The sequence below is a fragment of the Haematobia irritans genome, chromosome 3 (assembly GCF_050003625.1).
Source record: "Haematobia irritans isolate KBUSLIRL chromosome 3, ASM5000362v1, whole genome shotgun sequence".
NCBI classification, from domain to species: domain Eukaryota; kingdom Metazoa; phylum Arthropoda; class Insecta; order Diptera; family Muscidae; genus Haematobia; species Haematobia irritans.
In genome coordinates this window covers 21712181-21730753 of record NC_134399.1, presented here as the reverse complement: position 1 = coordinate 21730753, position 18573 = coordinate 21712181, and the positions used below count along the sequence as shown (strand labels likewise).

Here is an 18573-nt window from a genome sequence, read left to right as displayed (position 1 = left end):
ACAGAAATAACATTTTGACAAAATTTTCTATAGAAATAAAATTTGGCAAAATTTTCTATAGAAATAAAATTTTGCCAAATTTTCTACTATTGATAAAATGTTCTATAGAAATAAAATTTTGACAAAATTTTCTATAGAAATATAATTTTGACAAAATTTTCTATAGAAATATAATTTTGACAAAATTTTTTATAAAAATAAAATTTTGGCAAAATTTTCTATAGAAATAAAATTTTGAGAAAATTTTCTATAGAAATAAAATTTTGAGAAAATTCTCTATAGAAATAAAATTTTGAGAAAATTTTCTATAGAAATAACATTTTAAGAAAATTCTCTATAGAAATAAAATTTAGACAATTTTTTTTTTTATAAAAAAAACACTTAACTCACTTAGTGGGTTATAAAAAAAATAGTAATATCTGCCAGAATATGTACTTACCACAAATATATAGATGGGCTATTATATCGGCCCATTTTTGATATACGATTAGCATGCAATTTTAAATGTAAATGTATTTTAGGTCCGCAAAAGGTGTTCCGAATAAGATGTGCGTCGGCCATTATTTTGATATAGCCCCGATATGGACTCATCTCCCCATCTCATATAAATTCTTAGTTTTCATCCGATTTTCATGAATTTTAAAATCTTGAGTTACTTTAGGTTCAGATGTGACGAGTATGGTGTCTGTATAGAAATACAATTTTGACAAATTTTTCTATAGATATAAAATTTTGACAAAATTTTCTATTGAAATAAAATTTCGACAAATTTTTCTATAGAAATAAAATTTTGACAAAATTTTCTTTAGAAATAAAATTTTGACAAAATTTTCTTTAGAAATAAAATTTTGAGAAAATTTTCAAGAGAAATAAAATTTTGAAAAAATCTTCTATAGAAATAAAATTTTGAAAAAAAAAATCTACAGAAATAGGTTAGGTTAGGTGGCAGTCCGATGTATCAGGCTCACTTAGACTATTCAATACATTGTGATACCAGATTGGTGAACTTCTCTCTTATCACTGAGTGCTGCCCGATTCCATGTTAAGCTCAATGACAAGAGACCTCCTTTTTATAGCCGAGTCCGAACGGTATTCCACATTGCAGTGAAACCACTTAGAGAAGCTTTGAAAGCCTCAGAAATGTTACCAGCACTACTGAGGTGGGATAATCCAGAGCTGAAAAACTTTTTTGGTGTTCGGTCGAAGCAAGAATCGAACCCACGGCCTTGTGTATGCAAGGTGGGCATGCTAACCATTGCATCACGGTGGCTCCCAGAAATAACATTTTGACAAAATTTTCTATAGAAAAAAAAATTGCCAATATTTTCTATAGAAATAAAATTTTGTCAATATAGAAATAGAAATAAAATTTTGACAAATTTTTTTTATATAAAACCCACTAAGTGGATTAGGGCATAAAAATTAGTAATAATTAAATTTAATTAAAAAACTAGAGAAGATATGTTTTTTTATATAAAACCCACTAAGTGGATTAGGGCATAAAAATTAGTAATAATTAAATTTAATTAAAAAAACTAGAGAAGATATGTTTGTATATTCAATGCTCTATGTAGAATTTTCTATTTTCGCTGTAACTGAAAATAAACCAATTTCTTTTTTTTCTGTTTAATATCAATAAATTTTATTTTCTGATCTATGTTAGTACGAATATATTATAAGAAAATATATAAACATATAGTTGTATACTTTCTCTTCTAGAGGAAAAAAAACAAAAACACGAATTCATTTCTATCAATAAAATTTAACACAACAAAATTTGTTAAGAAAACCCTGGGGTGTTAGTCTTAAAATGTTAATGACACTCACAGAATACAAAGAAGAAATATTTACTCTCTCTCACTAAATGGCTACAAAGATAAATGTAGGTAAATGTCTGGTGGTGGTAAGGACCACATAATTATGGTCATAATGACCGGAAGCGGAAAGCTTAAATAATAAGTAATTATAACACTTACAAGAAATACAATAATTAAACAAAATAAAATGAATAAGAAGACGAAAAAGAATACCAAAATAAGGCACTACACAAAAGCCAAAGAAAGACTACAACGATTTGGACTCATTGGAATTACAACTTCAAAAACTCAGAGTTCAAGTCTTACACTTGTTTCTTTGGGGAGAAAAAAGGAAATAATAATGGCAAATAACTAAAATAACTGAGACAAAAAAAAGATATATATATGGAAACCCAAAGAAAAAACTTTGGTTTGGTTTCTTTTTTCTTCTTTTTTTCATATATAAGGACACAATCTCAATGGATCCTTGAGAAAGTAGCTTCCAACTATGTTTCCTTCTCTGTCCATTGTCTTCTTATGTCCATAGCTTTATTATATTTCTTGGGACAAGTTTGTCAAGTGGAGGCTACTACATTGGCCTTTGGCAAAACTAAACTATAAATAATACAAGGAAATAAAACAAAAAAAAAATATTTTCTTAACAAGAAATACAGAAAAAAAGAACACAATTGTAACTGAAACTGTTATTATGGCCACTTTATAAAGAATTATTTACGGCTCACCCAAATTCTACAGGGGATGGATACGAAAGCTTAAAGAAAAAATAATAATAGATGGGTTTTGTGCTTGGAAATTGGAAATCTTTAAAAACAATGGACTAAATTTAAACAAATTATGTTTTTATTAATAAAAAATAATGGCACAAATTAAATGCATACTTTTAGGGGCAAAAATCTTATTCGAGGGCTAAGCAAGATTAAATTAGGGGCATATAAAAAGTCAAGTCAAAAGTCAATTGAAACTGAAACTGAAGTTGACGAAATGGCCTTTAACAAATTTGATTTTACCCAATGAGAATTTTCCAACTTGCTGAACTCTTATTATGGCCACTTTTAGTTACGGCTCACCCAAATTCTACAGGGGATGGATACCAAAACTTATTGAAAAATAATAATACATTGGTTTTGCGCTTTTGGAAACTGCAAAGATTTAAAAAATGGACAAAAAACTAAATAATTCATGTTTTTATTCATTTAAAACATGCATACTTTTAGGGGCAAAAATCTTACCAAAGCCGTAAGCAAGATTAAGCCTAAGACGGGCAGACAGAAGATCTGGGCTAAATTGAAATTGAAATTGACCAAATTGCGATTAAGAAACTGCATTTTTACCGATAAGAATTTCCCAATAAGTTGCATTAAAAACCACCAAAAAAAAAGTGGCACTTTTTTTTGTAAAGGTGCCTAACTTCCTCATAAAGAAAAATTGTATTTAAGGTTTGTCTATGCTTTTAGAATTATGCATAGTCTAAGCTGTTGCATGCGGATATCCAAAGCTACTTTGAATCAGAAGGGACGATATTTCAAATAGGTCCCAGTTACAATCTCAACTACATGGATGGTGGGACGGACCCATATCCAAGTGGCAAATTTCGCACAGATTTTTAAGATTTGTTTAGGCTTTGATGGATGGATGGACGGACGGATATCCATGGCTACCTTCGTAGACCTTAAGAAGAATATTTTAAATAGGCTCCAATTACAATCTCTATTACATGGATGGATGGACGTAGGGACGGTTATTCAAGACCACTTTGAATTAGAATGGTGTACGAACCATGTGGCAAATAGGTACATTTTTATGTACACCGTTACCACAAGGGATTTTCAAATTGTTTCACAAAATGTGTCGGCCATAATAAAATAATACAAAGTGACACATTTTTTTAAATAGGGCAAATACTTTCTCAATAACAAAAAATAAATGAATTAAATCTGTTTGCATGTTCTGTTAAATCAACAAATACTTTCATTATATTTCACGCAAGTTTAATTGTAGAATTTGAGTGGGTGGGAAAACCGGCTTGACTATTTCCAAAAATGTCCATTAAAATATTTGCAAACTTTTAGGATGGTACATTAAGTTTTAATTTGATACCACAAACAGTTGGCATTATTTTAGTACAGTACACAAAAACCCCTGGATGTTGGGTATAAATTCTACAAATTATTATGCTATAGACGAATTATTTATACAATGGCATCAGTGGACCAAACACTGGCACATAAATGAAAATTATGAAGCATTTCATGGCACGAAAATTTCATATTGTACAAAACATAGGCAAAACATTTTGCCCATAGCCTGTGATATACGCAGAATATATCAGATCTGTTTTCCCAAAACACAAGAACTAATTTTTGTAAACCCTAAAAGTATGCACCAAAAACTATGTTTTTTTAACCCTAAAAGTATGCAAGAAAAATTCCACAAAAAAACTAAAAGAATTCATAAGGAATTCAAACTTCTATCGCCATTCATCTACCAATTTAAAATTTCCATAAATTTTGTATAATTTTTTTAATAACACAAAGTTTTTTTTAGATCCTTAAAGTATGCTAACTCTATTAGCAAATAATTCAAGACAATTTCAGTATTCTTACAAAAACACTACCAATATTTATAAAACAAAAGTTAACCGAAAAAAGTCCCAAAACATACAAGAAAAGTTATTTTTGGGTTTTTTTTTTTCTGGGATTCCCAAGTATAAGCAACTAACTCTTCAGACTTTTACAATAGCTGATGTCCCTGCATTTTGTAACATAGCCAAAGGGAAAAAATGTGGAAAAAAAAAAACAAAAAGTAATGGTATAGCCTTGTGCAATGCTCTGCAAGAACAAGACTTGCATGGGGGATTACTTTGGTTGGATTGGAGGATTGTTATGTTTTTTGAGGTTAAGCAGAAAGTAGCCCTTTAGGCTTTTGTCCTTTGTTTGGCATAATCAAGTGCCGCTGCCAATATACGTTTCTCTAGTATACGATATTCTAGAATCATTGCCGCTCTTGGGTTCATAGCCAACTTTTGCTGTTTCACCTCGGCTAATTGTTGCTCATCGGCCTCCAATGTCTGTGGGAAAACACGCAACAGTAGCATGAGACGTGTTTGCAAATATTGCCATGTTTTCGATTCCAATGTCGTTTCTAATGCACAATCGATGTGCAATAAATCCATGGCTCGTTCCGAAGTTATCCAATGGTCCAATTGTTCTTCATTCATATTGAAAACACGTACAAAGGCCAATAGTTCAGCGGAGATGTAATCGGGCGCTGGCAACACTTTCAATTCGCTATTCTTTGGTATATTCAGCAATTCCAATAGTTTGGCACGTTTCTCGAATAGTGGATCGGACGGACTAAGACCGAGTTTTATGGCTACTTTATCTTTGGGATTTGTAGGATTGATGAAACTGTAAAGATAGAGAGAAAAAGAAAAAAAAACTTATTATCCAAATGTTTATAGAAAACATATTTGTGTATAGTTATGTTATGTACAAAAGGATAACAAAAATGAATAGCTAATATGGGAATTATGAAAATTGGATTGGATGAACTCTATAGATTTTCGGTAGAAAAACAAAAAAAAAGTAAGATAATGACATTTTCCTAGTGGATTAAAAATCAAATTAAAAATGAATTAATTTTTTATTATTTTAAAATTAAAAGCATAGGAGAAAATTTTGTCAAAAATTTTATGTCTATGGAAAATTTTTGCAAAATTTTATTTCTATAGAAAAATTTCTCAAAATTTTATTTCTATAGAAAAGTTTTGCAAAATGTTGTCAAATTTCATTTCTATAGAATATTTTGTCAAAACTTTATATCCCTAGAAAATTTTGTCAAAATTTTATTTCTATAGAAATTTTTTGCAAAATTTTATTTCTATAGGAAATTTTTGCAAAATTTTATTTCTATAGAAAATCTTTGCAAAATTTTCTTTCTATAGAAAATTTTGTCAAAATTTTATTTCTAAAGAAAATTTTATCAAAATTTTATTTCTATAGAAAATTTTGTCAAAATTTTATTTCTATAGAAATTTTTGTCTAAATTTTGTTTCTATAGAAAATTTTGTCAAAATTTTATTTCTATAGAAAATTTTATCAAAATTTTTTTCTATAGAAAATTTTGTCAAAATTTTATTTCTATAGAAAAGTTTATCAAAATTTTTTTCTATAGAAAATTTTGTCAAAATTTTATTTCTATAGAAAATTTTGTCAAAATTTTATTTCTATAGCAATTTTTGTCTAAATTTTGTTTCTGTAGAAAATTTTGTCACAATTTTATGTCTATAGAATATTTTGTCAAAATTTTACGTCTATAGAATATTTTTTCAAAATTTTATTTCTTTAGAAAATTGTCAATATTTTATTTCTATAGAAAATTTTTGCAAAATTTTATTTCTATAGAAAATTTTTGCAAGATTTTATTTCTAGAGAAAATTTTTGCAAAATTTTATTTCTATAGAAAATTCTTGCAAGATTTTATTTCTAGAGAAAATTTTTACAAAATTTTATTTCTATAGAAATTTTTGTCAAAATTTTATTTCTATAGAAAATTTTAGCAAAATTTTATTTCTGTAGAAAATTTTAGCAAAATATTATTTCTATAGAAAATTTTGTCAAAAGTTTATTTCTCAGAAAATTTTATCAAAATTTTATTTCTATCGAAATTTTGTCAATTTTTTCTATAGAAAATTTTGTCAAAATTATATTTCTATAGAATTTTTTTGCAAAATTTAATTTCTGTAGAAAATTTTAGCAAAATTTTATTTCTATAGATAATTTTGTCAAAATATTATTTCTGTAGAAAATTTGGTAACATTTTTATTTCTGTAGAAAATTTTAGCAAAATTTTATTTCTATAGAAAATTTTGTCAAAATTTTATTTCTATAGAAAATTTGGTTAAAATTTTATTTCTGTAGAAAATTTTATTTCTATAGAAAATTTTGTCAAAATTTTATTTCTACAGAAAATTTTATCAAAATATAGAAAATTTTGCAAAATTTTATTTCTATAGAAAATTTAATCAAAATTTTATTTATGTAGGAAAATTTTGTCAAAATTTTATTTCTATAGAAAATTTTGCCAAAAGTTTATTTCTAAGAAAATTTTGTCAAACTTTTATTTTATAGAAAATGTTGCCAATAAATTATTTCTATAGAAAAATTTGCCAAAATTTGATTTCTATAGAAAATTTTTGAAAAATGTTATTGCTATAGCAAATTTTTGCAACATTTTTTGCAAAATTTTATTTCTATAGGAAATTTTGTCAAAAGTTTATTTCTATAGAAAATTTGGTTAAAATTTTATTTCTGTAGAAAATTTTATTTCCATAGAAAATTTTGTCAAAATTTTATTTCTTTAGAAAATTTGGTTAAAATTTTATTTCTGTACAGAATTTTGTCAAAATTTTATTTCTATAGAAAATTTTGTCAAAATTTTATTTCTATAGAAAATTTTTATCAAAATATAGAAAATTTTTCCAAAATTTTATTTCTATAGAAAATTTCATCAAAATTTTATTTATGTCGAAAAATTTTGTAAAAATTTTATTTCTATAGAAAATTTTGCCAAAAGTTTATTTCTAAGAAAATTTTGTCAAACTTTTATTTTATAGAAAATGTTGTCAAAAAATTATTTCTATAGAAAAATTTGCCAAAATTTGATTTCTATAGAAAATTTTTGAAAAATGTTATTGCTATAACAAATTTTTGCAAATTTTTTTGCAAAATTTTCTTTCTATAGAAAATTTTGTCAAAATTTTATTTCTAAAGCAAATTTTATCAAAATTTTATTTCTATAGAAAATTTTGTCAAAATTTTATGTCTATAGAATATTTTGTCAAAATTTTATTTCTTTAGAAAATGTTGTCAATATTTTATTTCTATAGAAAATTTTTGCAAAATTTTATGTCTATTACAAATTTTGTCAAAATTATGCTTCTATAGAAAATTTTGTCAAAATTTTATTTCTATAGAAAATGTTTGCAAAATTTTATTTCTAGAGAAAATTTTTGCAAAATTTTATTTCTATAGAAAAGTTTAGCAAGATTTTATTTCTAGAGAAAAGTTTTGCAAGATTTTATTTCTAGAGAAAATTTTGTCAAAATTTTATTTCTATCGAAAATTTTGTCAAATTTGTATTTCTATAGAAAAATTTCTCAAAATTTTATTTCTATAGACAATTTTGTCAAAATTGTATGTCTGTAGAAAATTTTGTCAAAATTTTATTTCTATAGAAAATGTTTGCATGATTTTATTTCTATAGAAAATTTTTTTCCATAGAAAAAAATTTTTTTCCGGAATATATAGGAGATGATGATATAGCCCCATAGTCCAGTTATCACAAAATGGTAACCATTCCAAATTCTCACAAACTTTTCCAATTCGTTGATTCAAATTTGTTCATGCCTTTAATGTTTTAAGTTTCCTTTCTTTCCCTTTTAATAGTTACCACCTGGTTACTTACATTGTTTATACTGCATTTCACCAGAAATTACTTTCCTCCAATCTGTACTCACCCATTATGTATCATTAAATCAGCATTTGTGCGATCTCCATAGTAAATAAAAATCTGCTCGTCCTTCTTGAAATCATCTTGGGCACTACTTTCCACTTGCTGAGTTTCCATATTAAAGAATGTGGTTATTGTACCATCGCGATGATTGGCCATATCCCAGAAGGGTATTAAAGCGGCAATGGTATCTGAGGTGTCACCCTCCGTCTTTGGTAGGGAACGAGGTATTAAATTTTCACGAGTCATTACCGTAGAAACAGCCCATCTGGTTAAGGAGAAAAGAAAACAAATAAAATATAAATTAGATTTTTGGTATAAATAATTAATTACAATAGCTTAAGGGTAAACTATCAGCTAGCATGACAGTGGAGGGGGCTAGAGAGTAGAGTAGGGCAAAAAACCAATTTAAAATTAATTACCATCGAATCTAAAATTCATTTTGAGGCCAAAACAATTTTGTTTGACCGTATTTGCTCGCTTTGAAGAAAACTTTGTGCGCCTAAAAGCAAGTGTTGTTGTTCTACGAGTTCATAAAACTGCCTAAAACTATGCTGTAATTTTTGAACTCTTAACACTTGAGTAATTTTTTTAATAATCATCATACCCAGCGAGTGTTTTCCGAAACAAACCAAAAAAAAAAAAACAAAACAGAGCACTTGCCAAGAAGCCTTTAGGATAAACCACAACAAATGTTTACCCAGTAATGCTAGGCAATGAGGCAACGTTGTACAATTTTCTGGCCCACAAAACATGGTCATAACATCAACATCAACAACATCATTATCATCCATTTGTTGGTTGTGGTTTAAATTATCATCCACATCCACATCACCATCTCCAACGACCATCATCATTATGATGATGATGATGCTGATGCTGATGATGGTCGTCAACAGTCATCACCATATTTCTCTGGCACATCTTCAGTAATGTCAGTCATCACCAGCAACAAACAGCATGACCATCAGCAACTTCGTCATGGTCTTATACTCACTTTAATTTTTGTTAACCACATCCTTGTCCATCAAACCAAAATTTACGTTCTAACTTTTGTCATTTCCATCGTCAACAGTCAAGACCACTTGAAACACATGCAATGGCTTTGCAGCGCCTCCGCCTACTTTGATGGCAATGCCAAAAGCAACACCTACACTTTTTCAGCCTTCATAATTATATTTCATTTTTCCAAAAAGGGGTGTCGTCCGCCTACAAACCTGGGCCCAACTGGCCAACATAAATGCTTCTAATCTTTTAAGCCACAAAATATAAAAAGCAAATAATGCTAAAGTATTGTCATTATCATCACTGAGAGATCACTGTTGGTCCTTTCTAACCTTCGGCAAGTGGAAGGCAACCAGTCGTCTATGAAGGAACAGCAAAGAACGCTAAGCCCGTACTCATACTCACAGAAGAATCTTGAAAACAAGTCCTGTGTTTGTAAAGATAAGCAAATGAATCCAATTTCTCTAACCCATTTTGTCTGTGTGAGGAAAAGAGAGAGCAAGCTACCCTCTGTCGCAATTTTGAGTACAGAATATGCAAAATTAAATAATAATTAAAACGAGGTATAATTATTAAGAATAACATCTAAATAAAATGCCCCCAAACGTGATTATCTTCTATTTTTAAATGAAACGATTTGAAAAGAAAGATAGGAAAAAAATCCAAATTGCATGGCCTACTTTTAGGCCGTTTTATATTAAAAGAGGTATTGCATATTTGTGGGCAATTGGAGGTTTTATTATTTGGGTCGAGTGTGAGATAATTTTACAGAGATATTTAGTGAATTGCAATATTGCACAACATTATTATAAAATCCATAATAATATTGAGCTAATACGAAAGATTATAAAACTTAAATTTTAGATCTTACGGGTCACACAATATTAAAGAAAAATTTCTTTAAATTAATGAATTTTTAATGAAATGAAAGTTTATAATCTTAGCTTCAATATTTTTAATTTAGGACATGTATCTTGGAAAATAATCCCGCTCTCCAACATATAACGCTTAAAAGTTAAATTCATTTGCAATATTAGTGACACCTAGGATGTTAAGAGTTAAGAGTTTAATAACGATCTCGATTTTAATCGTGCTCATGATTTCAGACATGTCTCTCAGGTAAATTACTCATAAAAGTATTCGTGAGTCACGACATTTCCGTGCGTGAGTACAAGTTTTCTTTTCGTGAGTGTGCGTGAGACCTACCAAACAATATCGTGCGTGAATGTGCGTGAGTAAGATATTTCCGTCGTGAGTGTATGTGAGCGTTAGTAAAGTATTACTCAGGTGCACACCTCTAACTCTGGGTCGCGATGAAATTCAGAGTCGATCTATCGATGTCCGTCCGTCCGTCTGTTGAAATCACGCTAACTTCCGAACAAAACAAGCTATCGGCTTGGCACAAGTAGTTGTTATTGATATAGGTCGGATGGTATTGCAAATGGGCCATATCGGTCCACTTTTACGTATGGCCCCCATAGGAGCCTTTAAGAGAACCAAATTTCATCCGATCCGGCTGAAATTTGGTACATGGTGTTAGTATCTAATAACCATGCAAAAATTGGTACACATCGGTCCATAATTATATATAGCCCCCATATAAACCGATCCCCCGATTTGGCTTGCGGAGCCTCTAAGAGAAGCAAATTTCATCCGATCCGGCTGAAATTTGGTACATGGTGTTGATATATGTTCTCTAATGACCATGCAAAAATTGGTCCACATCGGTCCATAATTATATATAGCCCCCATATAAACCGATCCCCCGATTTGGCTTGCGGAGCCTCTAAGAAAAGCAAATTTCATCCGATCCGGCTTAAATTTGGTACATGGTGTTGGTATATGTTCTCTAATGACCATGCAAAAATTGGTCCATATCGGCCCATAATTATATATAGCCCCCATATAAATCGATCCCCAAATTTGTCCTCCGGTCTTGGAGGAGCAAAATTCATCCGATCCGGTTGAAATTTGGAACATGGTGTTAGAATGTGGTCTCTAACAAACACGCAAGAATTGGTCCATATCGGTCCATAATTATATATAGCCCCCATATAAACCGTTCCCCAGATTTGATCTCCGGAGCCTCTTGGAGGAGCAAAATTCATCCGATCCGGTTGAAATTTGCAACGTGGTGTTAGTATAAGGCCGCTAATAACCATGCCAAAATTGGTCCATATCGGTCTATAGTTATATATAGCCGATCCCCAATCACACAATAATTGGTCCATATCGGTTCATAATCATGGTTGCCACTCGAGCCAAAAATAATCTACCAAAATTTTATTTTTATAGAAAACATTGTCAAAATGTTATTTCTATAGACAATTGTATCAAAATTTTATTTCTATAGAAAATTTTGTCAAAATTTTATTTCTATGGAAAAAATTTTCAAAATTTTATTTCTATAGAAAAATTTTTCAAAATTTTATTTCTATAGAAAAATTTTTCAAAATTTTATTTCTATAGACAATTTTATCAAAATTTTATTTCTATAGAAAATTTTGTCAAAATTTTATTTCTATGGAAAAAATTTTCAAAATTTTATTTCTATAGAAAAATTTTTCAAAATTTTATTTCTATAGAAAATTTTGTCAAAATTTTATTTCTATAGACAATTTTGTCAAAATTTTATTTCTATAGACAATTTTGTCAAAATTTTATTTTTATAGAAAATTTTGTCAAAATTTTATTTTTATAGAAAATTTTGTCAAAATTTTATTTCTATAGAAAATTTTGTCAAAATTTTATTTCTATGAAAATTTTTTCAAAATTTTATTTCTATAGAAAATTTTGTCAAAATTTTATTTCTATAGAAAATTTTTCAAAAATTTTATTTCTATGGAAATTTTTTCAAAATTTTATTTCTATGGAAAATTTTTTCAAAATTTTATTTCTATAAAAAATTTTGTCAAATTTTTATATGTATAGAAAATTTTTTCAAAATTTTATTTTTATAGAAAATTTCGTAAAAATTTTATTTCTATAAAAATTTTTGGCAAAATTTTATTTATATAGAAAATTTTGTCAAAACTTTATTTCTATAGAAAATTGTGTCAAAATTTCATTTCTATAGAAAATTTTGTTAAAATTTTATTTCTATGGAAAATTTTGTCAAAATTTTATTTCTATGGAAAATTTTTTCAAAATTTTATTTCTATAGAAAAATGTTTGGCAAAATTTTATTTCTATAGAAAATTTTGTCAAAATTTTATTTCTGTAGAAAATTTTGTCAAAATTTTATTTCTATAGAAACTTTTGTCAAAATTTTATTTCCATAAAAAATTTTGTCAAATTTTTATATGTATAGAAAATTTTTTCAAAATTTTATTTCTATAGAAAATTTCGTAAAAATTTTATTTCTATAAAAATTTTTGGCAAAATTTTATTTATATAGAAAATTTTGTCAAAACTTTATTTCTATAGAAAATTTTGTCAAAATTTTATTTCTATAGAAAATTTTGTCAAAATTTTATTTCTATAGAAAATTTTGTCAAAATTTTATTTCTATAGAAAATTTTGTCAAAATTTTATTTCTATAGAAAATTTTGTCAAAATTTTATTTCTATGGAAAATTTTTTCTAAATTTTATTTCTATAGAAACTTTTGTCAAAATTTTATTTCGATAGAAACTTTTGTCAAAATTTTATTTCCATAAAAAATTTTGTCAAATTTTTATATGTATAGAAAATTTTTTCAAAATTTTATTTCTATAGAAAATTTCGTAAAAATTTTATTTCTATAAAAATTTTTGGCAAAATTTTATTTATATAGAAAATTTTGTCAAAACTTTATTTCTATAGAAAATTTTGTCAAAATTTTATTTCTATAGAAAATTTTGTCAAAATTTTATTTCTATAGAAAATTTTGTCAAAATTTTATTTCTATAGAAAATTTTGTCAAAATTTTATTTCTATAGAAAATTTTGTCAACATTTTATTTCTATGGAAAATTTTTTCTAAATTTTATTTCTATAGAAATTTTTTCAAAATTTTATTTCTATAGAAAATTTCGTAAAAATTTTATTTCTATAAAAAATTTTGTCAAATTTTTATATGTATAGAAAATTTTTTCAAAATTTTATTTCTATGGAAAACTTTGTCAAAATTTTATTTCTATAGAAAATTTTGTCAAAATTTTATTTCAATAGAAAATATTGTCAAAATTTTATTTCTATAGAAAATTTTGTCAAAATTTTATTTCTATAGAAACTTTTGTCAAAATTTTATTTCTATAGAAAATTTTGTCAAAATTTTATTTCTATAGAAAATTTTGTCAAAATTTTATTTCTATGGAAAATTTTTTCAAAATTTTATTTCTATAGAAAAATGTTTGGCAAAATTTTATTTCTATAGAAAATTTTGTCAAAATTTTATTTCTATAGAAAATTTTGTCAAAATTTTATTTCTATAGAAAATTTTGTCAAAATTTTATTTCTATAGAAAATTTCGTAAAAATTTTATTTCTATAGAAATTTTTTCAAAATTTTATTTCTATAGAATATTTTGTTAAAATTTTATTTCTATAGAAAATTTTGTCAATTTTGTTAAAATTTTATTTCTATAGAAAATTTTGTCCAAATTTTATTTCTATAGAAATTTTTTTCAAAATTTTATTTCTATAGAAAATTTTGTCAAAATTTTATTTCTATACAAAATTTTGTCAAAATTTTATTTCTGTTGAAAATTTTGTCAAAATTTTATTTCTATGGAAAACTTTATCAAAATTTTATTTCTATAGAAAATTTTGTCAAAATTTTATTTCTATAGAAATTTTTTCAAAATTTTATTTCTATAGAAAATTTTGCCAAATTTTTTTTTTTTTTCTATAAAAAATTAAAGTACATCTTAGTTGGAGTGGAATATTTTGCTAAATCTATCAAAACATCAAGAATTCTACCAATCTATCAAACAGTAAAATATCTACCATTTTTGGTAGAATTCTACCAACTATGGCAACCGTACATGCAAACCACAGTGGCTCCCCACTTTCACTGAAATAAATAAAGTCAACCTTCTTAATATGTGCATAGTAACCCAGCAAAAAAATTTGGAAGTACTTCTAAAGGCACAACTTTAAAAGCACTTCCAAAAATGTCCTCCCATAGATGTTCTTTATTTTAAGTGCACAGGAAATTCATTTGAGTCAATTTTTATATAACTCGCTTTTTTCATATTTTTAATAGGAAATTTAAAATTTTATTGTTTCAAATAGGTTAAAAACAGATTAAGAATTAATAAAATAGTGCAAATTATTTAAATTTTGCCGAAAAGAATGCTAAATCCTTTCTAGAAAAATTACGAATTTTTTAATATATTTCATGTCAAACGTTCCAGACAAGCTATTTAATGCATTAAAAATCATAGAAAATTTTAAAAATTATTTATTCATCAGAATATCACAAAATTTCTTAATTCACATCCACAACACTGGATTCGCATCGCACCTTAAGAAGTGATGCAAATTCAGTGCAATGTCTGTTGAAATTGTGGACATCCGTCCTATGACAAGCCCATGTTAAGTTCATCGCTTCTGCGTCAAGTTTGCACCACTTCCGGATCCAAAAAGAACATTTCCACTATTTTTTTGCGATGCTTTTTTTGCTGGAAAACTTCTAGAATATTCGAAAAATCCAAAATTACTAATTTTTCATTTCAATGGAAATCCCTATTCTGAATAGAACAATCTAATCCAAAATCATACTGAAAGATATTTCTCATAATGAAATATGACCAGAGCAAATATAGGTTTTTTTTCATCGCTTCTGCGTCAATTTTGCACCACTTCCGGATCCAAAAAGAACGTTTTCACTATTTTTTGGGGATGCTTTTTATGCTGGAAAACTTCTAGAATATTCCATAAGTAAAAATTTTTCATTTCAATGGAAATCCCTATTCTGAATAGAACAAACTAATCCAAAATCATACTGAAAGATATTTCTCATAATGAAATATGACCAGAGCAAACATAGGTTTTGGTATTTCCCACGAATATGGCATGAGGGACAAAGGGGATCTACTGTCATACTAAAGAGGACAGACAATGTCATTCTATTTTCATCGTAATTATTACAGATGTGCTCCTGAGTATAAGATACAACTTATTAATACTGAACATGTTAAAGTGAAGCACACTAATAAGAAATTGTCCACCTTCATTCCTATTGGAGAAGTTAAATCCTCATAAATCAAAGTAATTGATGGATTTCTCCTTACCAACTTAAAGGACAAACCTCGTTAGATCACCACGATTAACACATAAAACAAAACCTCGGAATAATAAAGAAGGCCAATGTCTGCCACCACTTAACCTCCTTACTCCTCTAGCCATAGCGATAGAAGCGTAAAATATATATACACAAGAGCTAAGGACAAGAAGCAATGCCTAGAAGTATGCAACAATTATATAATAATATAAGTAAAAGGTATGCTTCACAATTTTCCATCATTATACCACCACAAGCCTAAGTAGACCAATGAAGATACGAATACGGACTCAATCGCTGAAGACGACAAGTCGTATATGTGCCTTCACTGTGCAGTTTCATTGTTTTCCGATGGTTGACGTTTATGACCCACATTAAAAAAATTCACTGGGCCTTTTTTTCTTCAAGCCAAAAAATTTAATAATATTTTTTTTTTTTTTTTGCTTTCACCGAGTTTGGGTTTTTTTCTCTTTCGAAGGACTAATAACAACAAATTTAATTACCACATAAGCAGAGAGTAAAAATTTATGGAACCGTGTAAAAAAAAATTGACTAACTGCGTCAAACCATTAACCAAGAACACGTTCACCCAAAAATGATATTAAATTTCAAGACAATTATTTAATTATAATGCAATTTCGAAATTTAATTAAAAGCAGTAAAACGAGCACATAAAGTACACGGAACTGTGGGATAGGAACAACGAACAGAGAATCGTTCACCACACATAATCATACAAAGGATAAATTGCATTTCCTATTTTATAGCATATAGTTGGTGCTACCACCAGTTCTGGAGTACCATTCTGTTTAACAAGAAACTAAATGAAAACCAAAAACTTTTAGTTTTCCTCCAAAAGGAAAAATGCTTTTGTGAAAGTTCCTTGCAGATGCGTTTGCCTTTTATGGCGGGTTTTCCTTTAGTTTTCCTTCTTGAAGTGCAGACTTTTGGAGAAATTAATTTGTGTCGCTGAAACAATAGACCCACAAAATTCAAAAGGAATATAATTATCGCTAGGATACAATAGGAATAATTTCTCTCTGCAATATTTGTAGATAATAGAGAAGATGCATTCATAAGTAGAGGAATGTCTTAAGGAAATTCTTCATTTCAACAAAAGGCAAGTTAACTACGGCATATGACAACTGCATAAGGGTATGAATGAATAATTCAATTATTGGAAACAAAGAAGGTATTTGAATGAGCAATTCATTGTGAATTTCAAAAGAATAAATATGGTGGGATATAACTAGTTTTAGGGGCCAATAGTAATACATAAAAAAATTTAATTCAAATAAAATTCAAATAAAGTTAAATTTAAACTGTGCATTGACTATAAATAAACCAAATTTGACCCAAGTTGACATTTTAGCTGAAAAGTGACACCATAATAAGAGATTCACTTTAGAAATGCTACATATGATTGACGTTCCATCGGAGAAGAGACTTAATTACAAAACTGATACAGATGGATGCTCACACATATACAGGGATATCATAATAAAAAGCAGAGATCGACAACAAAAGTTAGTCAGTAAGGTGTCATAAAACAGTAAAGTGCAATTTACTCTTGTTTTATTTAATGTCATTATTACACACTTAAATGTTTGTAATGTTAAAATGTTAAATTTAAACTTTTATTTTAACGTCAATGTTATTTTTAATTTAATTATAATTATATTTTTTGAAGTTTAATTTTAATTATAATTTATTTATTTAATTTTATTTTTAACATTAATTTAATATCATTTAAGTCGAAATTAATATTAACACTAAATTTAAATTTCCAATTTCATTATATTTACCATAAACCACAAAGTGGTCAGGGTATAATCAATTTGATCTGCGAAAAAATTGTCTACCAGAACTATTGATTTTAGAACCCATAAAATATATACCGGAATCACCTTCAGAACTTACTCGCAATCGACTTTGATAGTAGGATCTAACATGTAAATTAAAATATTGAATTTATAGAAATCTTTGTCACAATTTCATTTCAGTAGAAAATTTTGTCAAAATTTTATTTCTGTCGACTTTTTTTGTAATTTCGACAGAAAATTTTCCTAAAATTTTATTTCTATAGAAAATTTTGTAAAAATTTTAACGATATACAAAATTTTTGCAACTATTTTATTTCTATAGAAAAATTTTGCAACAATTTTATTTCTATAGAAAATTTTGTCAAAATTTAGTTTCTATAGAAAATTTTGTCAAAATTTAATTTCAACAATAAATTTTGTCAACATTTTGTTTCTATAGAAAATTTTGTCAAAATTTAATTTCTATCGAAAATTTTGTCAAAATTTTATTTCTGTTGTTTTTTTTATTTCAGCTTAAAACCATGCATTGACTAAACTACAAGTGTAGCTTAACCAACAGAGGAAAAGAATGTTTGTCAAATTTATTTGGGCAAAGCCCTATAGACTGCAAGATGGTTGGATGGACGCACGTTTCGGAATTACCACATTCCTCATCAGCATCCTCTACTTGCAGCAAAACTATCAACCAATTATCAGAATAAATTCAGGCAGTTTATTAAACCCAACAAAAACCACACTTGAACCCTCCGAAAAAAGGTTTTACATTGATAGCCGGCTTATGCCGAAATAAATTCGAAACAAACATATCTCACATACCTAACCTATTTCTATAGAAAATTTTCTTAAAACTTTATTTCTATAGAGATTTTTGTCGAAATTTTATTTCTATAGAAAATTTTGTCAAAATTTTATTTCTATAGAAAATTTTGTCTAAATTTTATTTCTATAGAAAATTTTGTCTAAATTTTATTTCTATAGAAAATTTTGTCAAAATTTTGTTTCTATAGAAAATGTTGTCAAAATGTTATTTATATAGAAAATTTTGTCAAAATTTTATTTCTATAGAAAATTTTGTCAGAATTTTATTTCTTTAGAAAATTTTGTCAAAATCTTATTTCTATGGAAAATTTTGTCTAAATTTTATTTTTATAAAAAATTTTGTCAATATTTTATTCTTATGAAAATGTTGTCAAAATTTTATTTCTATAGAAAT

At 27.0% G+C, this 18573-nt stretch overlaps 2 protein-coding genes across 3 annotated transcripts in view; one reads left to right on the top strand and one right to left on the bottom strand.

The window, feature by feature from the left end:
* The window catches only part of LOC142228100 (uncharacterized), a 447611-nt gene that overhangs the window by 374658 nt on the left and 54380 nt on the right, over positions 1–18573 (top strand). The window lies entirely within an intron of this gene.
* Positions 4323–18573, bottom strand: part of LOC142228102 (actin-histidine N-methyltransferase-like) — a 78398-nt gene continuing 64147 nt past the window's right edge. The window contains exons 2-3 of the mRNA XM_075298418.1: positions 8335–8595; positions 4323–5224 (exon numbers count right to left, since the gene is read on the bottom strand). Of these exons, the coding sequence (XP_075154533.1) occupies positions 4732–5224; positions 8335–8595 (754 nt within the window). The 3' untranslated portion in view covers positions 4323–4731. The remainder of the gene's footprint in view (positions 5225–8334; positions 8596–18573) is intronic.